The sequence below is a fragment of the Meriones unguiculatus genome, chromosome 17 (assembly GCF_030254825.1).
Source record: "Meriones unguiculatus strain TT.TT164.6M chromosome 17, Bangor_MerUng_6.1, whole genome shotgun sequence".
In the NCBI taxonomy this organism is placed as follows: Eukaryota; Metazoa; Chordata; class Mammalia; order Rodentia; family Muridae; genus Meriones; species Meriones unguiculatus.
In genome coordinates, this window is record NC_083364.1 from 16933311 (window position 1) to 16951918 (window position 18608).

The 18608-nt window shown below is 60.0% G+C and overlaps 2 protein-coding genes across 14 annotated transcripts; one reads left to right on the plus strand and one right to left on the minus strand.

Annotated features, from left to right (window-relative positions):
* The first annotated feature begins 118 nt into the window (after positions 1-118).
* On the plus strand, positions 119-8351 carry Reep6 (receptor accessory protein 6). 7 transcript variants are annotated; one of them, XM_060371115.1, is made up of 7 exons: positions 326-459; positions 3549-3639; positions 3748-3886; positions 4037-4205; positions 4307-4369; positions 4723-4803; positions 5126-5351. In XM_060371115.1, exons 1-7 carry the CDS (start codon positions 345-347, stop codon positions 5161-5163), a joined length of 696 nt encoding a protein of 231 aa, XP_060227098.1. In that variant the 5' UTR covers positions 326-344; the 3' UTR covers positions 5164-5351. The 7 variants fall into 7 exon arrangements, with proteins under 7 accessions (XP_021497502.1, XP_060227098.1, XP_060227097.1 ...); XM_060371114.1 differs by having other exon boundaries at positions 327-459; positions 3546-3639; XM_021641827.2 differs by lacking the exon at positions 4307-4369 and having other exon boundaries at positions 119-459; positions 5126-8351.
* Positions 8352-11727: 3376 nt separating this feature from the next.
* On the minus strand, positions 11728-18539 carry Adamtsl5 (ADAMTS like 5). Of its 7 annotated transcripts, none has more exons than XM_060371123.1 (14): positions 18387-18539; positions 17510-17577; positions 17257-17359; positions 16081-16274; positions 15913-16004; positions 15667-15727; positions 15455-15563; positions 14427-14554; positions 13969-14080; positions 13445-13531; positions 13198-13361; positions 12726-12924; positions 12559-12630; positions 11728-12442 (listed from the first exon to the last, which is right to left on the minus strand). In XM_060371123.1, the coding sequence occupies exons 4-14, from the start codon at positions 16210-16212 to the stop codon at positions 12141-12143; spliced, it is 1458 nt and encodes a 485-aa protein (XP_060227106.1). In that variant the 5' UTR covers positions 16213-16274; positions 17257-17359; positions 17510-17577; positions 18387-18539; the 3' UTR covers positions 11728-12140. The 7 variants fall into 7 exon arrangements, with proteins under 7 accessions (XP_060227106.1, XP_060227108.1, XP_060227105.1 ...); XM_060371125.1 differs by lacking the exon at positions 18387-18539 and adding an exon at positions 18159-18290 and having other exon boundaries at positions 16081-16153; XM_060371122.1 differs by lacking the exon at positions 18387-18539 and adding an exon at positions 18159-18289.
* Between the last annotated feature and the right edge of the window lie 69 nt (positions 18540-18608).

The window sequence follows — 18608 nt, forward strand, 5'->3', positions numbered from 1 at the left end:
GCTTGTCCAATCAGTACTGTGCCACTCCCTCTTAACCAATCAACACTCCAGCAGCCTGGCGCCCCGCCCCCTCCGGACTTCTTGCTACCGCCCCGGCCTCCGCCCTGGCCAGAGGGCGATGCGGCGGAGGAGACGGGGCAGGCCCCACCTCCTTTGTCCGCCCTGCCCTCCCATTGGCCAGAGCCCGGGACAGGGGGCGGAGCAAAGAGGGCCGGGGCCTGAAAGCGGCGGGGCAGGGGCGGGGCCCGGCGGCGTGCAAGCGGTGAAGGTGGTGCGGCCTCGGCGGGGCCGGTGCGCGAGGCTGCGGTCGTGCTTCGGCGGCCAGCCCCGGGCCCGCCGCTGCCATGGACTCTCTGCGCCAGCGCTTCGAAAGGTTTCTGGAGCAGAAGAACGTTGCCACCGAAGTGCTCGGGGCACTCGAAGCCAGGACCGGTGTAGAGAAGCGGTATCTCGCCGTGGGTAAGCCTGGAAGAGGGGTGCATGTCGCGGGCTCCTGACGGGCATCCTAAGGCGCTGGGTCTCTGGAGAGGGCGCGAATCGCGGGTCCGAGACGGGTTCCAGGAGGCCCCGGGAACCGGGACCTGGCTCCTTGATCCCCTCCTTGGCTGCACAGCCCAAGTAGCGGTTGGGCACCTGGAAGCTGGGCGCCTTCACCCTGGAGGGAGTTCACATCTTAGGTTTCCGACGAGTTCCAGGAGGCCCTGAGAACTCAGACCCAGCTGCCGCATCCCACCCCTAAAAGGACTCACATGCCGGGTCCCTCTTTAGGACCGTGAGGTCCTGGGGTGCAGCACATCCCAAGTCCCCGAGGGCCTCTACAAGGCCATAAGGACTCTGACCTGACAGGTCTCACGAAGACCTAGACACCCAGACCTGACTTCCTGGGAAGGGGTGCCCAGCTGGGTCCCCAATAGGCAACCAAGATGCCCTGAGTCCCCATTCATGGAAGAGGAGCACACTCTGCTTCTTCCACGGACCCTGGCATTATATGGGGACCATGATCTACCTGAGGGGTCTCATCCTGGACTCCTGAGAAGAGGGGTTTTCATTTGCTGCCTCTCCTCCCAGGTCCCGGGATACGCCACCCTAGGACCCTGCAGCACTCAGGGCCACCTGCCTCCTCTGGGGGCCCTGGCTGCATGCCAGGCCCCATGTCCGGTTTCTCTGCCATTCTGGTTTTTCCAGTGGCCCAACTGGCCCGTATGGGGATGAAAAAACAAGGGACAGCGTCCCTTACCCCCCATCAATCCACTGTGTTCCCAGTCCCTTCCTGCCTGTTCTCATGGAGAAATGACCCCATGGATGTTGGGGACACGAGGCCAGGCTGGGAGGGCACTGCCCCGGCAGCAGGACACCAGGCTTCCCCTCCTCTTTGCCCCAGCATAGTAGCCTTGAGTCAATATTTGTAGAGCTGAGGTGGTGGCTGGGATGAGGGGAGTGTGGGGAGGGCCTATTCACGCATCCTAACCATAGGTCCATTCTAGTTCCAGATCCTCTCTGCAGGGTGTTAGAGGCCTCTGGTGTCTTTCTGAAATGATTTAGTGTGCCCCTTTGTGTCTTCAGGAGCCCACGGGCTTAGTCCCTCCTGAACCACATATGGGCTCTGTGTGAAGGGCTGTGTCCGGCCGTGAGGCCAGCTTCCTCACCAGCTGGAAGGTGGCCCCCCAAACCCCATTGTGTGTATTGGGGGGGGTCTGAAATCTTTGTCCAGATCCCAGGCTATCTCTCTCCACCTGTGACTCAGCACCCCAAGACAGCCATTGTCCCACTGTGTAGGCCCAGATACAGGCTGCGACCTCTGTCCTGCCTTTCCACATCACCAGGGAAATTATGTCATAGTACCCTGTGAGGGAGTGGCCAGAAGGGGAACTGAGGCACAGGAGGCTGTGTTGGGAATGCCCCTCATTTCCACATCCTGTCCCCTCCATCACTGCGTGTCGTGTCTGTGCCCCTCCCCACCCCCTCAAAGCACTCCCTGCCCCAAGTCCTTGGTGTCCGAGCTTATCCTTCTGCTGCTGAGGTTGCAGTTAAAGAGATTGAGGGAGCCAGTACACTGGGAGAGCCCTTCCCCCATCAATGCCAGAGACCATAACATCTACCTTCCCCTTCAGGACCCTCTCCTCAGTGAAGAGGGACTCTTAGGTTTCAGTTGTCCTAAATGGCCAACTTGTGCCCCCAGGCACTAAATGGGGCAAGCAACTTAGACTCAGGGCAAAGTTCATGGAGCGAGCTGGGGCCCCCTCCTTCTGAGGCCTCAGGTTCCAGAGGATAAGACCCAGAGCAGGTGGAAGGAGGGGCAGGGACTCTGACCTTAGACACAGAGCCTGAGTCCCTGCAGATAACAGTCCAGTCCTAGCTACCCCGAGGGCAAAGGTCCCCTCACATGGATAAGCCATTCCACCTCCCCAGCTCAGCCCAGCCTCTGACCATCACTGGAGCACTATAAGGCCCATACTCCCCCCCCCCAAAAAAAAAAAAAACAAAAAACACTTTCCCACATGCCTCAAGCTCTCCCTTGGCCCTTTCTAGCAGCAACTTCTTTGCTACGAATGTCTTACTGGCCAAAAGGCCATTCTATAGAGTGTAGTAAGAAAGAGTTAAGAAACCACAGCTGCCCCAGGGGGCAGGAGTCAACCTTGGCCACACTTGGATAGCAGGTAAAACTGTAGAACAAGGAATATCTCATCTTGTTTGTTTTTTGTTTTGGGGGTCTTCCAGCATGAGAGAGAGAGAGAGAGAGAGAGAGAGAGAGAGAGAGAGAGAGCTCTCCTTCTATCACGTGGTTCCAGCAATCAGCTTAGGTGTCCTACTTGTCGCTGTATCTGCTGAGCCATCTCACTGGCTTCTCTCCACTTTCTCTGGATAGGGTCTTTCACTGAATGTGTAGCTCATCGCTTCAGCTAGGCTGATTGCACAGTGAGCGCCAAGGATCTGTTTGTTCCTACCACCCTGTCTCAAATGCTGGCGCTACAGGCAAACTGCAGCAAAGCCCACTTTTGTATTGTTCTGTTGCTAAGTCCTCCTGCTTTCATAGAAATTATTTTGCCAACAGAGCTGCTCCCATGAGCCTCCTGGGCGGTGTCAAACATGGACTCACGTAGTTCGGCTGTCATTGAACTCACTATGTAGCCAAGGATGACCTTGTGCACTCTGTCCTCCCAGCATTCCAGAGGCTGAGACAGGAGGAGCCAGAGTCCAAGGCCAGCCTGGGCTACAGGGCAAGACCTAGTCTCAAAAACCAACGAAACAAAAACACCCCAAAACAAAACAAAAACCCCAAATAGCCAACGCCTGGGCAGAACATACACCTTTAACCTGGCCCTCGAGAGGCAGGAGCAGGCAGCTCTCTATGAGTCTGAGGCCAGCAAGGACTGCACTGTGAGACCCCGTTTTAAAGAAGGGAATTTAAAATCTGCTGACCTCCTGACCCCAAACTGAGCTCCGGCCCACAGGCTGCCCAGGGCATCGCCTTGAGAGGGTGCGGGCTTCTGACTATGGGAGGCGCGGCTGCGTTAGGGGCGGTGCCTGCCACTCTTACCTTCCAGGAGCAGTCACTCTGCTAAGCCTGTATCTTCTATTCGGCTACGGGGCGTCTCTGCTGTGCAATGTAATCGGATTTGCATACCCCGCATATGCTTCGTGAGTGTGGCCAGCCGTCGGGTGGGGAGGGGGCGGGGGCGGGGTCCTGCTGGAGGCTCCCGGGTGGGACTGCGAGTGGACGCGTGCGTCCCCCGTCTGTCTGGACAGAGTCAAGGCTATCGAGAGCCCAAGCAAGGAAGACGATACTGTGTGGCTAACCTACTGGGTGGTTTACGCCCTTTTCGGCCTGGTCGAATTCTTCAGCGATCTACTCCTATTCTGGTTCCCTTTCTACTACGCGGGCAAGGTGGGAAGGCTGGCCAGCCCCAGGGGCAGGTGGAGGAGGAAGAGGGGACAGTGGGGTGTGCCCCCTTGTGTGTGGTAGGGCCCTGTGCGTGACGGTGCGGTGACGCTGTCGGAGGGCAGGGCCCCGCGTGTGACAATGTGTCCCCCGCAGTGCGCCTTCCTGTTATTCTGCATGACGCCGGGACCGTGGAACGGAGCACTCATACTGTACCACCGCGTCATACGACCGCTGTTTCTAAAACATCACGTGGCCCTCGACACCGCCGCGAGCCAGCTAAGCGGAAGAGCGTTGGACATAGCGGCTGGGATAACCCGGGACGGTGTGTACTAAGAAGGGGCTTGATCTGGATACTGGATTTGTGTTGCGGTTTTTCCCTTTAGGTTTTTTGTTTGTTTTTTGAGATAGGGTTTCTCTGTGTAGCCCTGGCAGGCCTGGAACTCATAGAGATCCACCTACTAAGCCTCCTGAGGCCTAGGATTAAAGGTGAGCCACCACACATAGCTAGTTAGGTTATTTTGGGATGGAAAGGATTTCATGTAGCCCAGGCTAACCTCCAACTCACAGTGTAGCTGAGGATGATCTTTTGTTTCTCATCTTTCTGCCTCTACCTCTTGAGTGCTGGGATGACAGGCGTGACAGTGTCACCCTGCCCCAGCTGGATCCTGGGTCTTGATTGACCTTCTGTCCATGTCTGTCCCTGTGGCTGAATTTGCCTCTGTCCATTCGCCTGTCTCGAGCTCCTGACTGGCTACACTTGTCTTGCGTCTCGACCACCCCTGCATGGCTCTGCTATTCTCTTACTGTCCGCCTCTCTCTCCTTGGCTGTCGGGAACCAGTCCTGCAGGTCCTGGCCCGGGGCCGGGCTCTCGTCACCCCAGCAGCAACAGTGGAAACCCCGGCCGCTCTGGAACTGGACCGTATGTAATTCTCTGGGAAGGACTGTACAGGGGCGTGTGCATTCAGTGTCCGTGTTGTGCATGTGTGTGCAGACGTGTGGCGCAGGGTCTGTGTGCTCTCTGGGTCTGCGCACCTGTGTGCACCTGCAGCTGCCCAGGGGCAGTTGTGTCTGGGCACCCGGGAGTTGCTGAGTGTGCAGTTTTGGGTTTGGATGTCTGCAGAGAGTGGCACACTTGCCTCTGGAGTGGGCCTGATGCCATAGTCCCACCGGCTCCCCATCAGGCTGGTGGGAGGGTCCCTAACCAGCACCACTCTCACACACCATTCTCTTCCTCTTCACAGCCAAGACAAGTCAGACCCCGCCGCTGAAGTCGAAGTGAGGTCCTCTACCAGTCTGTTGGCAGAATCCAAGGCCAATGACAAGAAACACATGGCCAACAACAAGGAACAGACAGCCAACGAGCGAGGACAGACAGCCAACGACTGGGGACAGACAGCCAACGAAAGGGGACAGACATCCAACGACTGGGAACAGCCAGCCAACGACTGGGAACAGCCAGCCAACAACTGGGGACAGACAGACAACGACTGGGAACAGACGGCCAACGACAGGGGACAGATGGCCAACGACAGGGGACAGACAGCCAACGACTGGGGACAGACAGACAACGACTGGGGACAGACAGCCAGCGACAGGGGACAGACAGCCAACGACTGGGGACAGACAGGCAGCGACAGCGGACAGCCAGCCGAAGACAGGGAACAGTCAGCCGACGACAGGGGACAGCCCCTGTCTGAAGACAGGGGATACACAACTGATGACAGGGGATACATAGCCGACGACGACGGGGGATACGCAGCTGATGAGAGGGGTTACCTAACCGATGAGAGGGGTTACCTAACCGATGACAGGCGACACGTAGTTGACAACAGGGCATACATAGTCGATGACAAGGGACTCGTAGCTGACGACAAGGGACACATAGTCGACAACAGGGCATACAAGGTCGATGACAGGGGATACATAGTCGATGACAAGGGACACGTAGTGGACAACAGGGGACACATAGTAGACAACAGGGGATACATAGTGGATGACAAGGGACACGTAGCCAGTAACAGGGTATACATAGTGGACAACAGGGCATACTTAGTCGATGACAAGGGATACATAGTTGACAACAGGGCATACATAGTCGATGACAAGGAACACGTAGTTGACAACAGAGGACACATGGTGGATGACAAGGGACACATAGTTGACAACAGGGGACACGTAGTTGACAACAGGGGACACGTAGTTGACAACAGGGGATACATAGTCAACGACAAGGGACACATAGTTGACAACAGGGGATACATAGTCAACGACAAGGGACACATAGTTGACAACAGGGGACACGTAGCCAATAACAGGGGATACATAGTGGATGACAAGGGACACGTAGTGGACAACAGGGGACACACAGTTGACAACAGGGGATACATAGTGGATGACAAGGGACACATAGTTGACAACAGGGGACACGTAGTGGACAACAGGGGACACACAGTTGACAACAGGGGATACATAGTGGATGACAAGGGACACATAGTCGATGACAAGGGACACATAGTTGACAACAGGGGATACATAGTGGATGACAAGGGATACATAGTCGATGACAAGGGACACGTAGTTGACAACAGGGGACACATAGTTGACAGCAGGGGATACATAGTGGATGACAAGGGACACGTAGTGGACAACAGGGGACACATAGTTGACAGCAGGGGATACATAGTAGATGACAAGGGACACGTAGTGGACAACAGGGGACACATAGTTGACAGCAGGGGACACGTAGTTGACAGCAGGGGACACATAGTTGACAGCAGGGGACACATAGTCGACAGTAGGGGATACATAGTGGATGACAAGGGACACGTAGTTGACAATAGGGGACACGTAGTGGACAACAGGGGACACATAGTTGACAAGAGGGCATACATAGTAGATGACAAGGGACACGTAGTGGACAACAGGGGACACATAGTTGACAGCAGGGGATACATAGTGGACGACAAGGGACACATAGTTGACAGCAGGGGATACATAGTGGACGACAAGGGACACATAGCTGATGAAAATGGACACATAGCCGACAACAAGGGACACATAGCCAATGACAAGGTCCACACGTCGGACGCCCAGGCCTCTGACAACTCCTCAGAGGAAGACTCCTCGGAAGACTCTTCGGACACCCAGACAGAGACCCAGCAGCAACAACGCCGAACCTCAAGTCCAAGCAAGCCAGCAGGAAGCCCCTCACAAGCTCTGACCGAGCATTTTCCATCCTCGGTCAGCCCACATTCCACAGCTACATCCCACGGCCAGCCGGCTGTTGGTGCTATCGGCCCTGTCAGCGGCTTCCAGGTGCCCAGCAAGCCCCGGGGCTATCGTGGCCGGGGCAGCTCCAGGTCTACACAGCGTACCCGGCTGCCCAGTTCGGGGACCTCTCACCTGCCCTCACGATTTGGGGGGTCCTCACAGCCAGCTGGCCGGCCCTTTGGACCCACTCGGACAATAGGCCGGAACCAGGGAGCCAACCAGCAGCCCCCTCAGATGGTACCATCAAGCCAGCCTGTGGGCCGATCGGCAGCCACCTCAGCCGCCACCTCCGCCATCACCTCCGCGCCCACGTCCACGCATCCGTCCACGCATCGTGTCAGCATCTCCGACCACAGCTCACCCAGGGCCCAGGACTCACCCAGGACCCAGGGCTCACCCAGGACCCAGGGCTCACCCAGGACCCAGGGCTCACCCAAGGTCCAGAGCTCACCCAAGGCCCAGGGCTCACCCAAGGCCCAGGGCTCACCCAAGGCCCAGGGCTCTCCCAAGCCCCAGGGTTCTCCCAAGCCCCAGGGCTCACCCAGGGCCCAGTCTCCCAGCATACCCTCTATCCCCAACCAGGCTGGCAGCAAGGCACCCAGCGAGCCAGGCGATGCTGTTTCCAAGAACAACAAGCAGAGCAAGAAGACAGCAGCCACACAGATGGCCACCGGGCCCACAGCAGTGGTTGCACCAGTGGTCCCACAGGTGGCCGGCAGCAGCTCAGCATCCGAGCTGATGGTTCCCTGTCACTCAGACTCCTCTCTGGAGTATATGTCTGAGTCCACCACGGAGATCACCTGTAAATGGCCAGGCTATGGCCACCAGCTGCGCTGTCCGAGACACTGCTGGCTCTTGCAACACCTGGCCTACTAGGGTCCCACCTGGACGAGACCACAGGACACACCTGCCCACAGGAGCCACATGAGACACCTACCCACCGGAGCACTGTAAGAGAGCCGCATGGAGCCGCCCACCTAGAGAACAAGCCAAACATCCACCCCGAAACCGCATGCAGCACCCACCAGCTGGACCCCCACACGTACAGCCTGCCTGTGGACTCCTATGCAAAACGTCTACCATGGGAGGCCCACGGAAAACATCCGTCAGGGTACACCTTAAGAACCACCACCTGGGGGTTCCCGCGTGTAACATCCATCCTCCGAGGCACACAATAAAATCACCCGCTCAGGCTCACGCAGTGCGTCGGCTCGGCTGCTGGATCGAGGCTATTAGGAAATACCAACCATGTGGTCAGGCTGCAAGGAAACTGAGGCAGAGGAAGGCAAGGTCACCTGCCCCGGGCCCAAGATATCCTCCCTGAGACAGCATCTTGGTATATAGCTCAGGCTGGCCCACAACATACACCCTCTCACCTCGGCTGCCCACGTCCTGAGGCCACAGCCACCACGCATGGTGTCACTTAGGCAGGGAAGAAACGGTGTGTACTCCCGATAGGGCAGCCACAGCCCAAAGGCATGCGGTGAGCCAGGTCCCGCTGTGGAGCGCAGTCTACTGGGCATGCTGACGGGAGTGGGGGTGACTCAGGCAGGATGATCTCTGAGAAAGGGTCAGCACTGTCCCAACTATCATTCACAGGACCAGGGAGGTTTCTCAAGGTTTTCAAAGCTTTCTAATTTGTGTGTGTGTGTGTGTGTCTGTGTCTGTGTCTTGGTCTGTCCATAAGGTACCCACAGAGGGCACCAGAGCCTCTGGATGTGGAGGTGCAGCTGTGACCCACCAGCAGGCAAGCTGGGAACCCAACTCAGGTCCTCTGTGAGAGCGTCTGTCCTGGCCCTTCTGTCCACTCTCTCTTCTCTCCTCTCTCCTCCCTATTCCATCTTCCTTCCTCAGGGAGAAATGTCTGTCTGCAGAACACAACCACACACAGAACCATCACCCACAATCATAGACTTGTGGCCAAGTTCATTTCCTCATCTCTTTCCCCAGAAGGAAAAGTGGAAAGAATTGGAGTCCCAGGGCTTTGCTCAGAGAGGATGCAGGAGGAGTGCCAAGCAGGTCATGTTGGAGGGCAGCTCTTGACACTTCCGCCTAGGCAGGTGGGGTACAGTGTTCCCAAATACTGGACCACTGATTTCTGGGAGAGACTTTGTCCCGTACAGTCTTGAGTAGCCCAGGCTCTCCCTTGCAAGGATCTGCTAGGGACGAGTGACTCTGTGCTTCCAACAGGATTCCCAGGAGACAACAGCCTGGAGGTCAGCAGTCCAGGTGCCCCCCCCAACACTGGTACATTCAGAGCAGAAGGGGAAGGTATTGGGCTCAAAGCATCCGTTAGTTCAAGGCCATCCTCTGCTGTGTAGGGAGTCTGAGGCTAACCTAGGCTACAGGAAGCCTTCAGTATCACAGGTCTTTAATCCCAGCACTCAGGAGGAATCTGAGGCCAGCCTGGTCTACACAGCAAGTTCCAGGCCAGCCAGGGCTATGTGGTGAGTTCAGGCCAGCCTGGTCTATACAGTAAGACTTTGTCTCAAAAAAAAAAAAAAAAGTAATAAAAAGTGAGGCCTGAAGACTGTTTTCCAGGGGCAACAGAAGCTGCTGTTCAAAGGTATGCCAGGCCCTGGCACAGGGTGGGGCCTGACGTTGGAGGAGCGAGCCCTTGTTCCTGGAGAAGGGAGCACTGGGAACAGGAGAGGAGGGCAGCCTGAAGGCAGAGGGACCCCGCTTTGGCATTTGCTCTAGAAGGCTGCAGAGCAGTTATGAATCCCTCCCAACCCTGGTCCCGGGGTGCTGTCCCCCTTGGGCACTAGAGACAGGGTTTGCAGCAGCTGCTTTGAAAATGTGGTCTAAGCACGTATGGCCAGGGGGGTGCTCTGTGTGTGTGTGTGGGGGGGGCTCCAAAGGAAACTGGCAATAGCTCCTCTGTAAAGGTTTGGGTTTCTCTAAAAACTCAGTTATGTCATGTAAATATGTTTTTGTGGGATTGTAGTTTGGGCTTTAGTTTGTCCACAGCTGATAACTGCCTCACTCAGCAGGGAGAGGGGCCCGGTCTAGGACTCTGAAGGACATAAAGTGCCCAGAAAGAGGTGTGGCAGATTGGAGAGACCAGAGACAGACAATGTGGTGGTTTGGAGAGACATGGAGGTGGGGAGGTGCTTTGTGGCAGAGCGGCTTGGAGGAGACAGACGGAGGAGCCTGCTGGCCGCCTTTGCTATTGGCAGAGATTGGTAGAGACCCCAAAGAACCCGTCGACCCTAAATAGCCAGGAGAGTAAAGGGGTCTGTGCCCCTTCTCTCTCTCCTAGGGTTAAAGGGCTGGTGGAGGAGAGGTGGGACCATAAATACCCCAAATAAAATTGAGTTTTGAAACGAGCGCAGCACTCCTCCCCGCCGAGGTGTCCACCCAGGTGTGGGGGAAGGGAAGGAAGAGCAAACGTTCAGCTCCCCACACTGGCCTGGCTGTTAATTTAAACCACAGATAACCTAGGTATGGGTCTGGATCTGGACTCTAAGATCACCCTCAGCCTGGGCTATGTGGGACCTTAATGGCTCTCCATCTCACTGTCCCTGGAAAGCACGGGGTTGGCTGGGCTGGCCGTCAGCCCCGGCGATCCTTCGTGAGCATGTGCGCTCAGCTTTATAGGCAGGTCCTGGGATCTGGTCCTCAGTCTAGCAGCCACCTTCCCCGGAGCCTCAACCTCAGTTCCGCCTTTTACTTTTAGGCAAAAGTAAGACTCTTTAAGTCTACCAGACAGCCCTGAACTCCTGATGACCCTCCTGCCTCCGCTCCCAAGTTCTGGGATCACAGGCCCGGGACAGCAAGCTGCCGTCTCGTGGTTTTTGTCTCCACTTACGGTTGAATCTCAGTAGGACCCAGGCTCACGCCAGTGCGACAGCTTCTGGCTTGGGGGAGCCCAACAGCCTCACCCGAGTACCACCTACGCCTTCCCGCTACTCTGAGCTACTTGTTAAGTCCTGTGCACAGGGTTCAGTGCCGGGACCCTGTCAGAGATGACCCTGTCCTGGACCTTCCATGTGAGATCCCCAGGCCTGCCGCCTGCCCCTGGGAATACCTGGTCCAGCCGCCAGGGGGCGCTAGGACTCAACGTTCCTGTAGACCCCAGCTGCACCGTGTGGGGTTGGGGAGATTTTGGTGCTCCCAGCACCCCAGGACCACGAAAGACTGCCAGGGAAAGCCCCGTTACAAAGCGACCCCCTGCTTATCCCAGGCCAGTGCCGTGCCCCCCCAGCACTCGAGAGCAGAAAGCCAAGGCCCTCAGAAGGGAGAGGCAACCCACGCTGCCCCAGAGGCCAGAGAAAGGACAAGGCTGAGGGTCCCAGGTCCGAGGGCCTCTGGGTTCCAGCCCCAGGTGGCCCCCAGGACCGGTTAGAGCGCGTGACAGAGCTAGGACCCAGAGGAAGGCACACACCGCTGGGGATGGTTCTCTGAGGACAGACACCTACACAGAAGCGGAAAAGAACTCACAGCAGAGGGCTGAGGGCAGCGCCGAGCAGGAAGAGATGGGGTGTTCACAGCGGCGGCCCAAGTCACTCCAGCTGAATACGAGTGTGCCCCGGAGGTTGCTCCTTTTCCACGTTCTCGCAAAACGTAAGAGTGATTTCTATAATTATTTTTATTTTATACACATTGGTGTTTTGACCGCACGTATGTTGGGTGTTGGATCCCCTGGATCAGGAGTTGCAGACAGACGTGAGACGCCAGGGGGGTGCTGGGAATTGAACCTGGGTCCTCTGGAAGAGCAGTCAGCGCTCTTCCACCGAGCCATCTCTCCAGCCCCCAATGGTAATTTTTAAAGCGACCGACAGAAGTCGCTTAGTGGAAAGGCGGCCCAGGACTGTGATGCTCCTGAAAGTCCTCAGCTAGGGAGCTCCTTCCATTCTAGCCAGCACTCACTTGGGAGGCAAAGTCAGGGGCATCTGTGACGTCGAGGCCAATCTGGTCTACACGGCGAGTTCCAGGCCAGCCAGGACACCGGGACGAGCTGGCGAGGGTCCAAGCGCCAGGGGTTCAGGCTGGACAGCGCCGGGCGGCCAGGCGGACTCGGCTGTCCTCTGCCGGACTCCAGGGCCGGGCGTAGCCAGCGTGAGGCAGCAGCAGCCGGTCCTGTGTGCCATCGGGGCTGACGAGCCGCCTGGCAGCCAACAGGTACTCCCGGCGGGGGGCCAGCGAGGGGCAGGGACAGGGGCCTGGCGCCCACACATACTCTCGAGAGCGCAGCGGGGTGCGGTTTTTGTAGATGAGCAGGACACGCACCTCATAGCGGGTCTCCTGCGCCTGGCGGTGCCGGCCTAGCACACGCGCCTGGAATACTGCGAGGGGGACACCGAGGGCCAGCTGAGGGCAACGCTGGGGACCGGAGCTACCGTCCGGGAGGAGTTAGAGATCACTGGGGTCTGTGGGAGGGGCCAAAGGTCAGGGGTCTCACCGAAGTCGCTGCCGCAGTAGTGGAGAAGGCGGTGAGCACGACCGCGGCTGTCGGGACACGGCCCGCAGGTGTCTGTAGGGGAACAGGGCGGGGGGAGGGTTGTCGAGAGTGGCTCGGGCCTCGCCCCTTCGCCCCTGCCCGACCGTCTCCACCGTCCCCCGCCTGACCTGGTGCCAGCGATGCAACCCGGGCCGGGCTGGCCTCGGGGGCCACGGCGGTCTCCGCGGGCGGCGGCTCCACCTCCCGGGGCTGAGGCTGCCGCAGGGGCCAGCCCAAGGCCTGCGCCCGAGCCTGGAAGGGGCCGTAGCTCTCCCGGGGCAGCCAGAACTCGAAGTGCACGCCGGGGTTGGGCTCCCGCAGCAGCACCTGCGGGGAGCACGGAGCTGGCGGCCCGGGCCTCGGCCCCGCCCCTGCCGCGCGCCGAGTCCAGCCCCGTCCCTCCGGCGCCCAGCCCCGCCCCCGCGCGCCGAGCCCTGTCGGGCCCGCCTCCGGGCCCGCCCACCAAGCCCTTTCAGCCCCGCCCCTCCCGCCGAGCCCTTTCAGTCCCGCCCCTGGCCCCGCCCCCGCGTCCCGTCAGCCCCGCCCCTCCCGCGGGCCGAGCCCGGCTCGCGCCTGCGCCCCGCCGCCCCGCCCGCGCACCTGCAGCAGGAGCTCCTGGGAGGTGGGGCCGGCAGCCTGCAGGGTCTCCTCCGGGCCCGCGCCGCGGGTGTAGGTCACGCGGGTGCCCGCGGCCTCGTAGGTGCCGGGCGGGCTGAGCGCCCCGTCACCGTTGAGCACGTAGCGCCCGTCCCGGGCCACCAGCGCTGCAAAGGACCAGTCAGGCTGCGCCCGCGGGGACCGCCCGCTCCCGCGCCCCGGCTCGGCTCCAGCGGGCGCCCCGCGGTACCCAGGTGGTTGCGGCTGCGCTGGGCCACGCGGATGTGCCTGGCGCCCGCGGGGATCAGCGTCACGTTCCAGTAGCCGGCGAAGGCACCTGAGGCAGGCGGGAGGTTGGGGTGTGGCGCGGCCGGGCTGCCTGGGATGCGCCGGCGCGCGCGGGGGTACCCGGGGAAGGGGTGCGCTGGGAGACACGGGCGAGAGCCGCTCTGGGGTGCGCGGGGCTAGGGATGCTCTGGGGCTGGCGGTGGCGAGGCGCGCCTTGGGTGCGCTAGTGCGCGCAGGGACCGGCAGCTGCAGATTACATGAGACGCCGCCAAGGGGCAGGGCGAGGAAGGGGTTAAAAACCGCATCTCTTCGAGGGAGGACGGGACGCTCCGCCGGAGGCCAATCAAGAGGAAGGGCTCGAGGGGCGGGGCCTGGGCCTGGCCAATCAGCGAGGGCTGCGGCTCCCGGCCGCCAGCCTCGTTAAAGGAACACGCCTCTCCACGGTGCTCGTCAAGCGCATGCGCTGGGGAGGGACGGGGCAGTCACCGGCGTCGCGGAAAACGCGCTGCACGAACAGGCAGGAGTCGTTGGCACCCCCACAGAGGCCACAGCGGTCCTCGAGGGTGCCGGAGCCCAGAACCCCGTCACAGCCGGCGCTCTGCCGGGGTAGAGGGGACACTGAGTCAGGGTGGGCGGGGCTGCGGGTGGGCGGGGCCTAAAGGGTGTTTAGAGCCTGGAAAACTTCGTCTGGTTGAGCCTGGGCGGAGAGGAAAGCCTATGGGAGGAGCCAGGAGCGGCCCGTACGAGGGTGGGTGGAGCCTAGAGCCGAATGGGCGGGGCCTCGGAAGCCCCAGCCGTGCTCGGGGCCTGGATGGCGGGAGGAGCGTGGCTGTGGGACACTGATGTCACTGGATGCAGTTTGAAGGGCATCCCCCCGTGGCACCCCCCCTATGTCACGGGGGGGCGGTCTGCAAGGAAATAAGCGTGGTGGGCAGGGTTCTCACCAGACAGCGGCCCGCCACGCAGAGCCCCTGGGCCCCCGGGGTGCAGGGGGTGCCATCCAGGACGCGGCCGAAGCTGTGGTAGAAGGCGTGGCCCTCAGCCAGGCAGTTGAGGTCACACAGGTTGGGCGCTGAGGGCGGGAGGAGTGGTGAGTCGGGTCTTCGTCCCTGTGCCCAGCTCACTGAGGCTCAGGCCGGGCCTACACATGCCAGCCCTGCCCAGGACCTCCCGGCTCTGCCCTCCTCGGGGACCCCTGCTATCCTCCCCTCTCCAGGCCGTGCTTGCGCTCGCTCGCGCTCTTCCTTCCTGGAGGCAGGGCTTCTCTGCACATCCCTGGATGGCCTAGAACGCCCTGTGTAGACCAGGCTGGCCTCGAACTCTGAGATCCTCCTGCCTCTGGCTCCCCAGTGCTGGGATTACAAGAGCGTGCCAACGAGCCGGGCTGCCCATCTCTCCACTTCTGTCTCTTCCAGGCTACACCTCCGACACCCTCCCTCCAGGCCCTGACCTCCCCATCCAGGCCCAATAAAACTGCTTTCCAGTTCTGGTTCAGTAAACCTGGAGCCTGAGTGTACCACCGGCCTACAGCGTGCCTCAGTTTCCCCTGCCTGTCGCGTGAGACCCACGGCGCACAGCCTTACCCCTGGGGACGAGGCCAGCCTGGGGGACCCTGTGATGGAATGCTTGGAGCTCTGGGCTGGCCTTCTCTGACCCCTGCCCTCGGCTGAAGCTGCCTGTCTCCCTTCAATCTGGAGCCGGGCTGCCCGGGGCACCCAGTTATATAAGCTGCTATTTTCAGCTCCGTGCGACAACATTTCCTGTTAGTGGGATCAGTCTGAAAACTGTTGGCCTCTGGATAAAACTCCAAGTCAGTTCCCAGCCTGGAGTTTGACCCCGTGGATAAGGGCCGGCTTCGTCCTCCACCGACTCCTACCTATGCTTTAACACCCCATCCCAACACCCGCCTCGCAGGCTATTAACTCCTTCCGCGGTCCTCCTTCTCCTTTTAACCCCAGGAGGCCACACTCACCACCATGGAAGGGCACCCATCTGTAGGTGTTCTGGGTGCCCAGGACAGGGTGGCCATTGTAGAGAGCACACTGCAGGTCCCGGAAGGGCATGGCGCCTGGGGGGCAGTCCTGGGAGAGGAGATGGTGGGTGGCTGAGACGGGGCGACCCAGGAGGGGTATTCAGGTGGGCGTGGCCAAGCAGGAGGGTGCAGGGCACGCTGGGGGCGCCTACCAGCATCTGACACAGGCGGTATTCATGGCTGTCCCCCCAGCAAGGCTCCTCCCCGGGGAGTCTGCAGAGAAACGGGGTGGCCCGAGTGTCACAGGACCCCCCCTCTCGGGGACCCCCTCCTATCACCCGCTCCGCCCCCACCAGCCCCACCCGCATTCCAGCCGGCTCCGTGGGATTAAAGGGCACGCTGCGCTGCGTGTGTGGGCAGGCCGAGGGCGCGCCCGAGGGCGGGGTGGGGGTGCTCACCGGACGCAGCGGCGGCTGCGCACCGAGACGCCCCGGCCGCAGGAGCTGGAACACCGGCTCCACGACCCCCACGGCGTCCACTCCCCCGGACCCTACTTGAGGATAGAGAGGACGGTCAGCCCGGAGGAGAGCTTCCCACGTGCTCCCCGCGCCCCTTCACCCTCCTACCTGAGCAGCACCCCTCAAACCGCAGCTCAGGAGGCTCCACAGGAAGAGCAGAAGAGGCAGGAAGACGTGTGCTCTGGGGGAGCACGGGGGTCCCAGGAGGTGGTGGTCAGCGGGACCAGGGCGGACTGCCATCTCAGCCCTGGCTGGCTGTGTGATCTCCAGTCGTGGCTAAACGTCTCGGTGCCCTCTCGTCTCTAAAAAGAGATGAGGTAACAGCAGCCCCGCCCCCTCCCGGAAAGCCTTTGGGGGGTATTGGCTCAGGTCAGGCACATGGTTGGGGGACTAGGAACATTATGTGTTGTTGTTTATTCAAAGTTTATTTTTAGAAAGATACTATCAACTTTAATCCCAGCACTTGGGAGGCAGAGGCGGGCGGATCTCTGTGTTCTAGACCAGCCTGGACCACAGTCAGAGTTCCAGGACAGCCAGGGCTACACAGAGAAACTTTGTCTCAAAAAGTCGTACATGTATATAATATGTATAAATATGCATTTACGCACACATGCGCACATGCACACACATAGAAGCGTCAAATCCCAGCTGAGCTGAGTCACAGTAGTTAGCAACCTGGCACGGGTACTGGGGACCACTCGCTTGGGGATTCCCTTAAAGGGCAAGAGGAGACCCTGAACCCTGAGCAGCTCTCTAGCTCCCCGTTTGTTTATCTGAGACACTGTCTAACTCTGTAGTCCAGGCTAGCCAGGAATTCCCTGTGTAGACCAGGCTGGTCTCTAACTCACAGAGACCTGACTGCCTCTGCACCCCAAAGCTGGGATTAAAGGGTCACACCGCTGTTATTTATTTATTTATTGAGGCTGGGTCTCGTAGCCCAGGCTGATCTTAAACTTCTTAGGTAGCTGAGTATTACCTTGAACTCATGACCTTCCTTCCTCTCCTAGTTCAGGGACAGTAGACTTGGCTAAGCGTTTGTCCTAGGGTCTGGCAGCTGCTGCTGTTTTCTGTTTGTTTGATTTTTTGAAACAGGGTCTTGATCTGTGCACAGGTTAGGCTCAAACTCTGGGACATCCCTTGCCTCAGCCTCCTGGGTCAGGGTTCACAGGCCTGGGCCGCCACGTACCCAGCTTAATCTGCTCTTAGTATTGGCAGCGTGCTCTTCTGTAAAAGCACACCTAATGACAAGGACTGAGGGACTCCTTTAAAGGATAGTATTCATGCCTTCCCGGGTTGCCAGGAGACAACCATTCCGTTTCTCCAGGCCTCAGTTTCTCCATCTGTGCAGTGAAAGCCCACAGGACTCAGTCCATGAGCCTCTGAGACCCTGTGGAAGGGAGAGCCAGTGGGGGCTCCTTCCAAAACTCTGGAGAGAATCGGTGATCCCCTCCAAGCTGCACCCCAGCCTCTGGGGGCCCTCTACACCCCATTCACAGCTTAAGGGGATCCCCCTATGGCAGGCGCGGGGCAGGCTGACCTGGCCTCCTTCCAGCCTGTGCGTCATGGCCACATCTGCCAGGGTGTGGGCTGAGGTGCCCGGCGGGTCTGCAGAGAAAAGGAGCAGGGTGGGGCTGAGTGGAGGCCTCAGTTTCCCCATCTGCAGGGCCCAGATGAAGTCATTCCGGGCCCACACCCTCCTCGTGATCCTGGCCTGCAGCACAAGCCAGGAGGACAGGGAACCAAAGCGCGTGGGGCCCAGGCCAGGTGCTCTGAAGGGCACACGGGCACTCCTGCAGCCCAGCCAGGCTCCGGATACCTGAAGAGGGGGCAAGGCCAGGGTCCCCCAGCGTGACCGGAGCCAGGGTCTCCCCGGTTGTCATTCTACCCTTTAGACACCTCGGGACCTGAGACATCCGCTGGACCCCTCCCTCTGCGGCCCCAGAGGCTGCGCTGGCCCGGGAAGGAAGAGAGGAGGGGGGAGGAGACTTGGCTATCCCCCAACCCCAATTGTGGGGGGCCTCCTACCCATGCCTGTCAAAGCACTTTCCAGTCACCAGGCAAACCGGTCCTCTGAGTTTCATTTCCACCCCAGAGGAAGTGCGACCCCCAAACTCACTACCATCCTAAAGATCACTGCTTGCGCTCCACACCAGCGGGATAGTGGCAGGATGAGGAGAGGGACTTACCAGCTGCTCAGAGCCCAAGGCGGTACGTCCAGGCTGCTCTGGGAAGCCCCAGGGACTGGCGGAAGCGGCGGAGCCCCGAGGTGCGGGACTGGAAACTCAGTCGGTCCCTCCCACCCCGGCCTCCCAGGCGCGCCCAGGCTGGGGTCACCGAGGGCGCAGGCCGGGGGCGCCCTCGTGCGGCGGGAAGGGGCGCATGCGTTGGGCCTGGAGCTGCAGCAGGGGACTGACCTGCGTCCGGCAGCGCTGGGCGCCCGGCGTTGGTCCTGGTATCCCGGGTGCCAATGACCTTGGGAGGTCCAGCCGCGGGGCGGGGCGCGGGGGGACCGGGCTGCTATTCCGGGCGCCGCTCTCAGGGCCGGGAAAGGCGCGCAGAGCTGGGATGTTGGGTGGGGTAGGGCACACCAGGGCACCCTCCCATCCTGAGTACCTCGTCCTGCTCCGTATCACCTA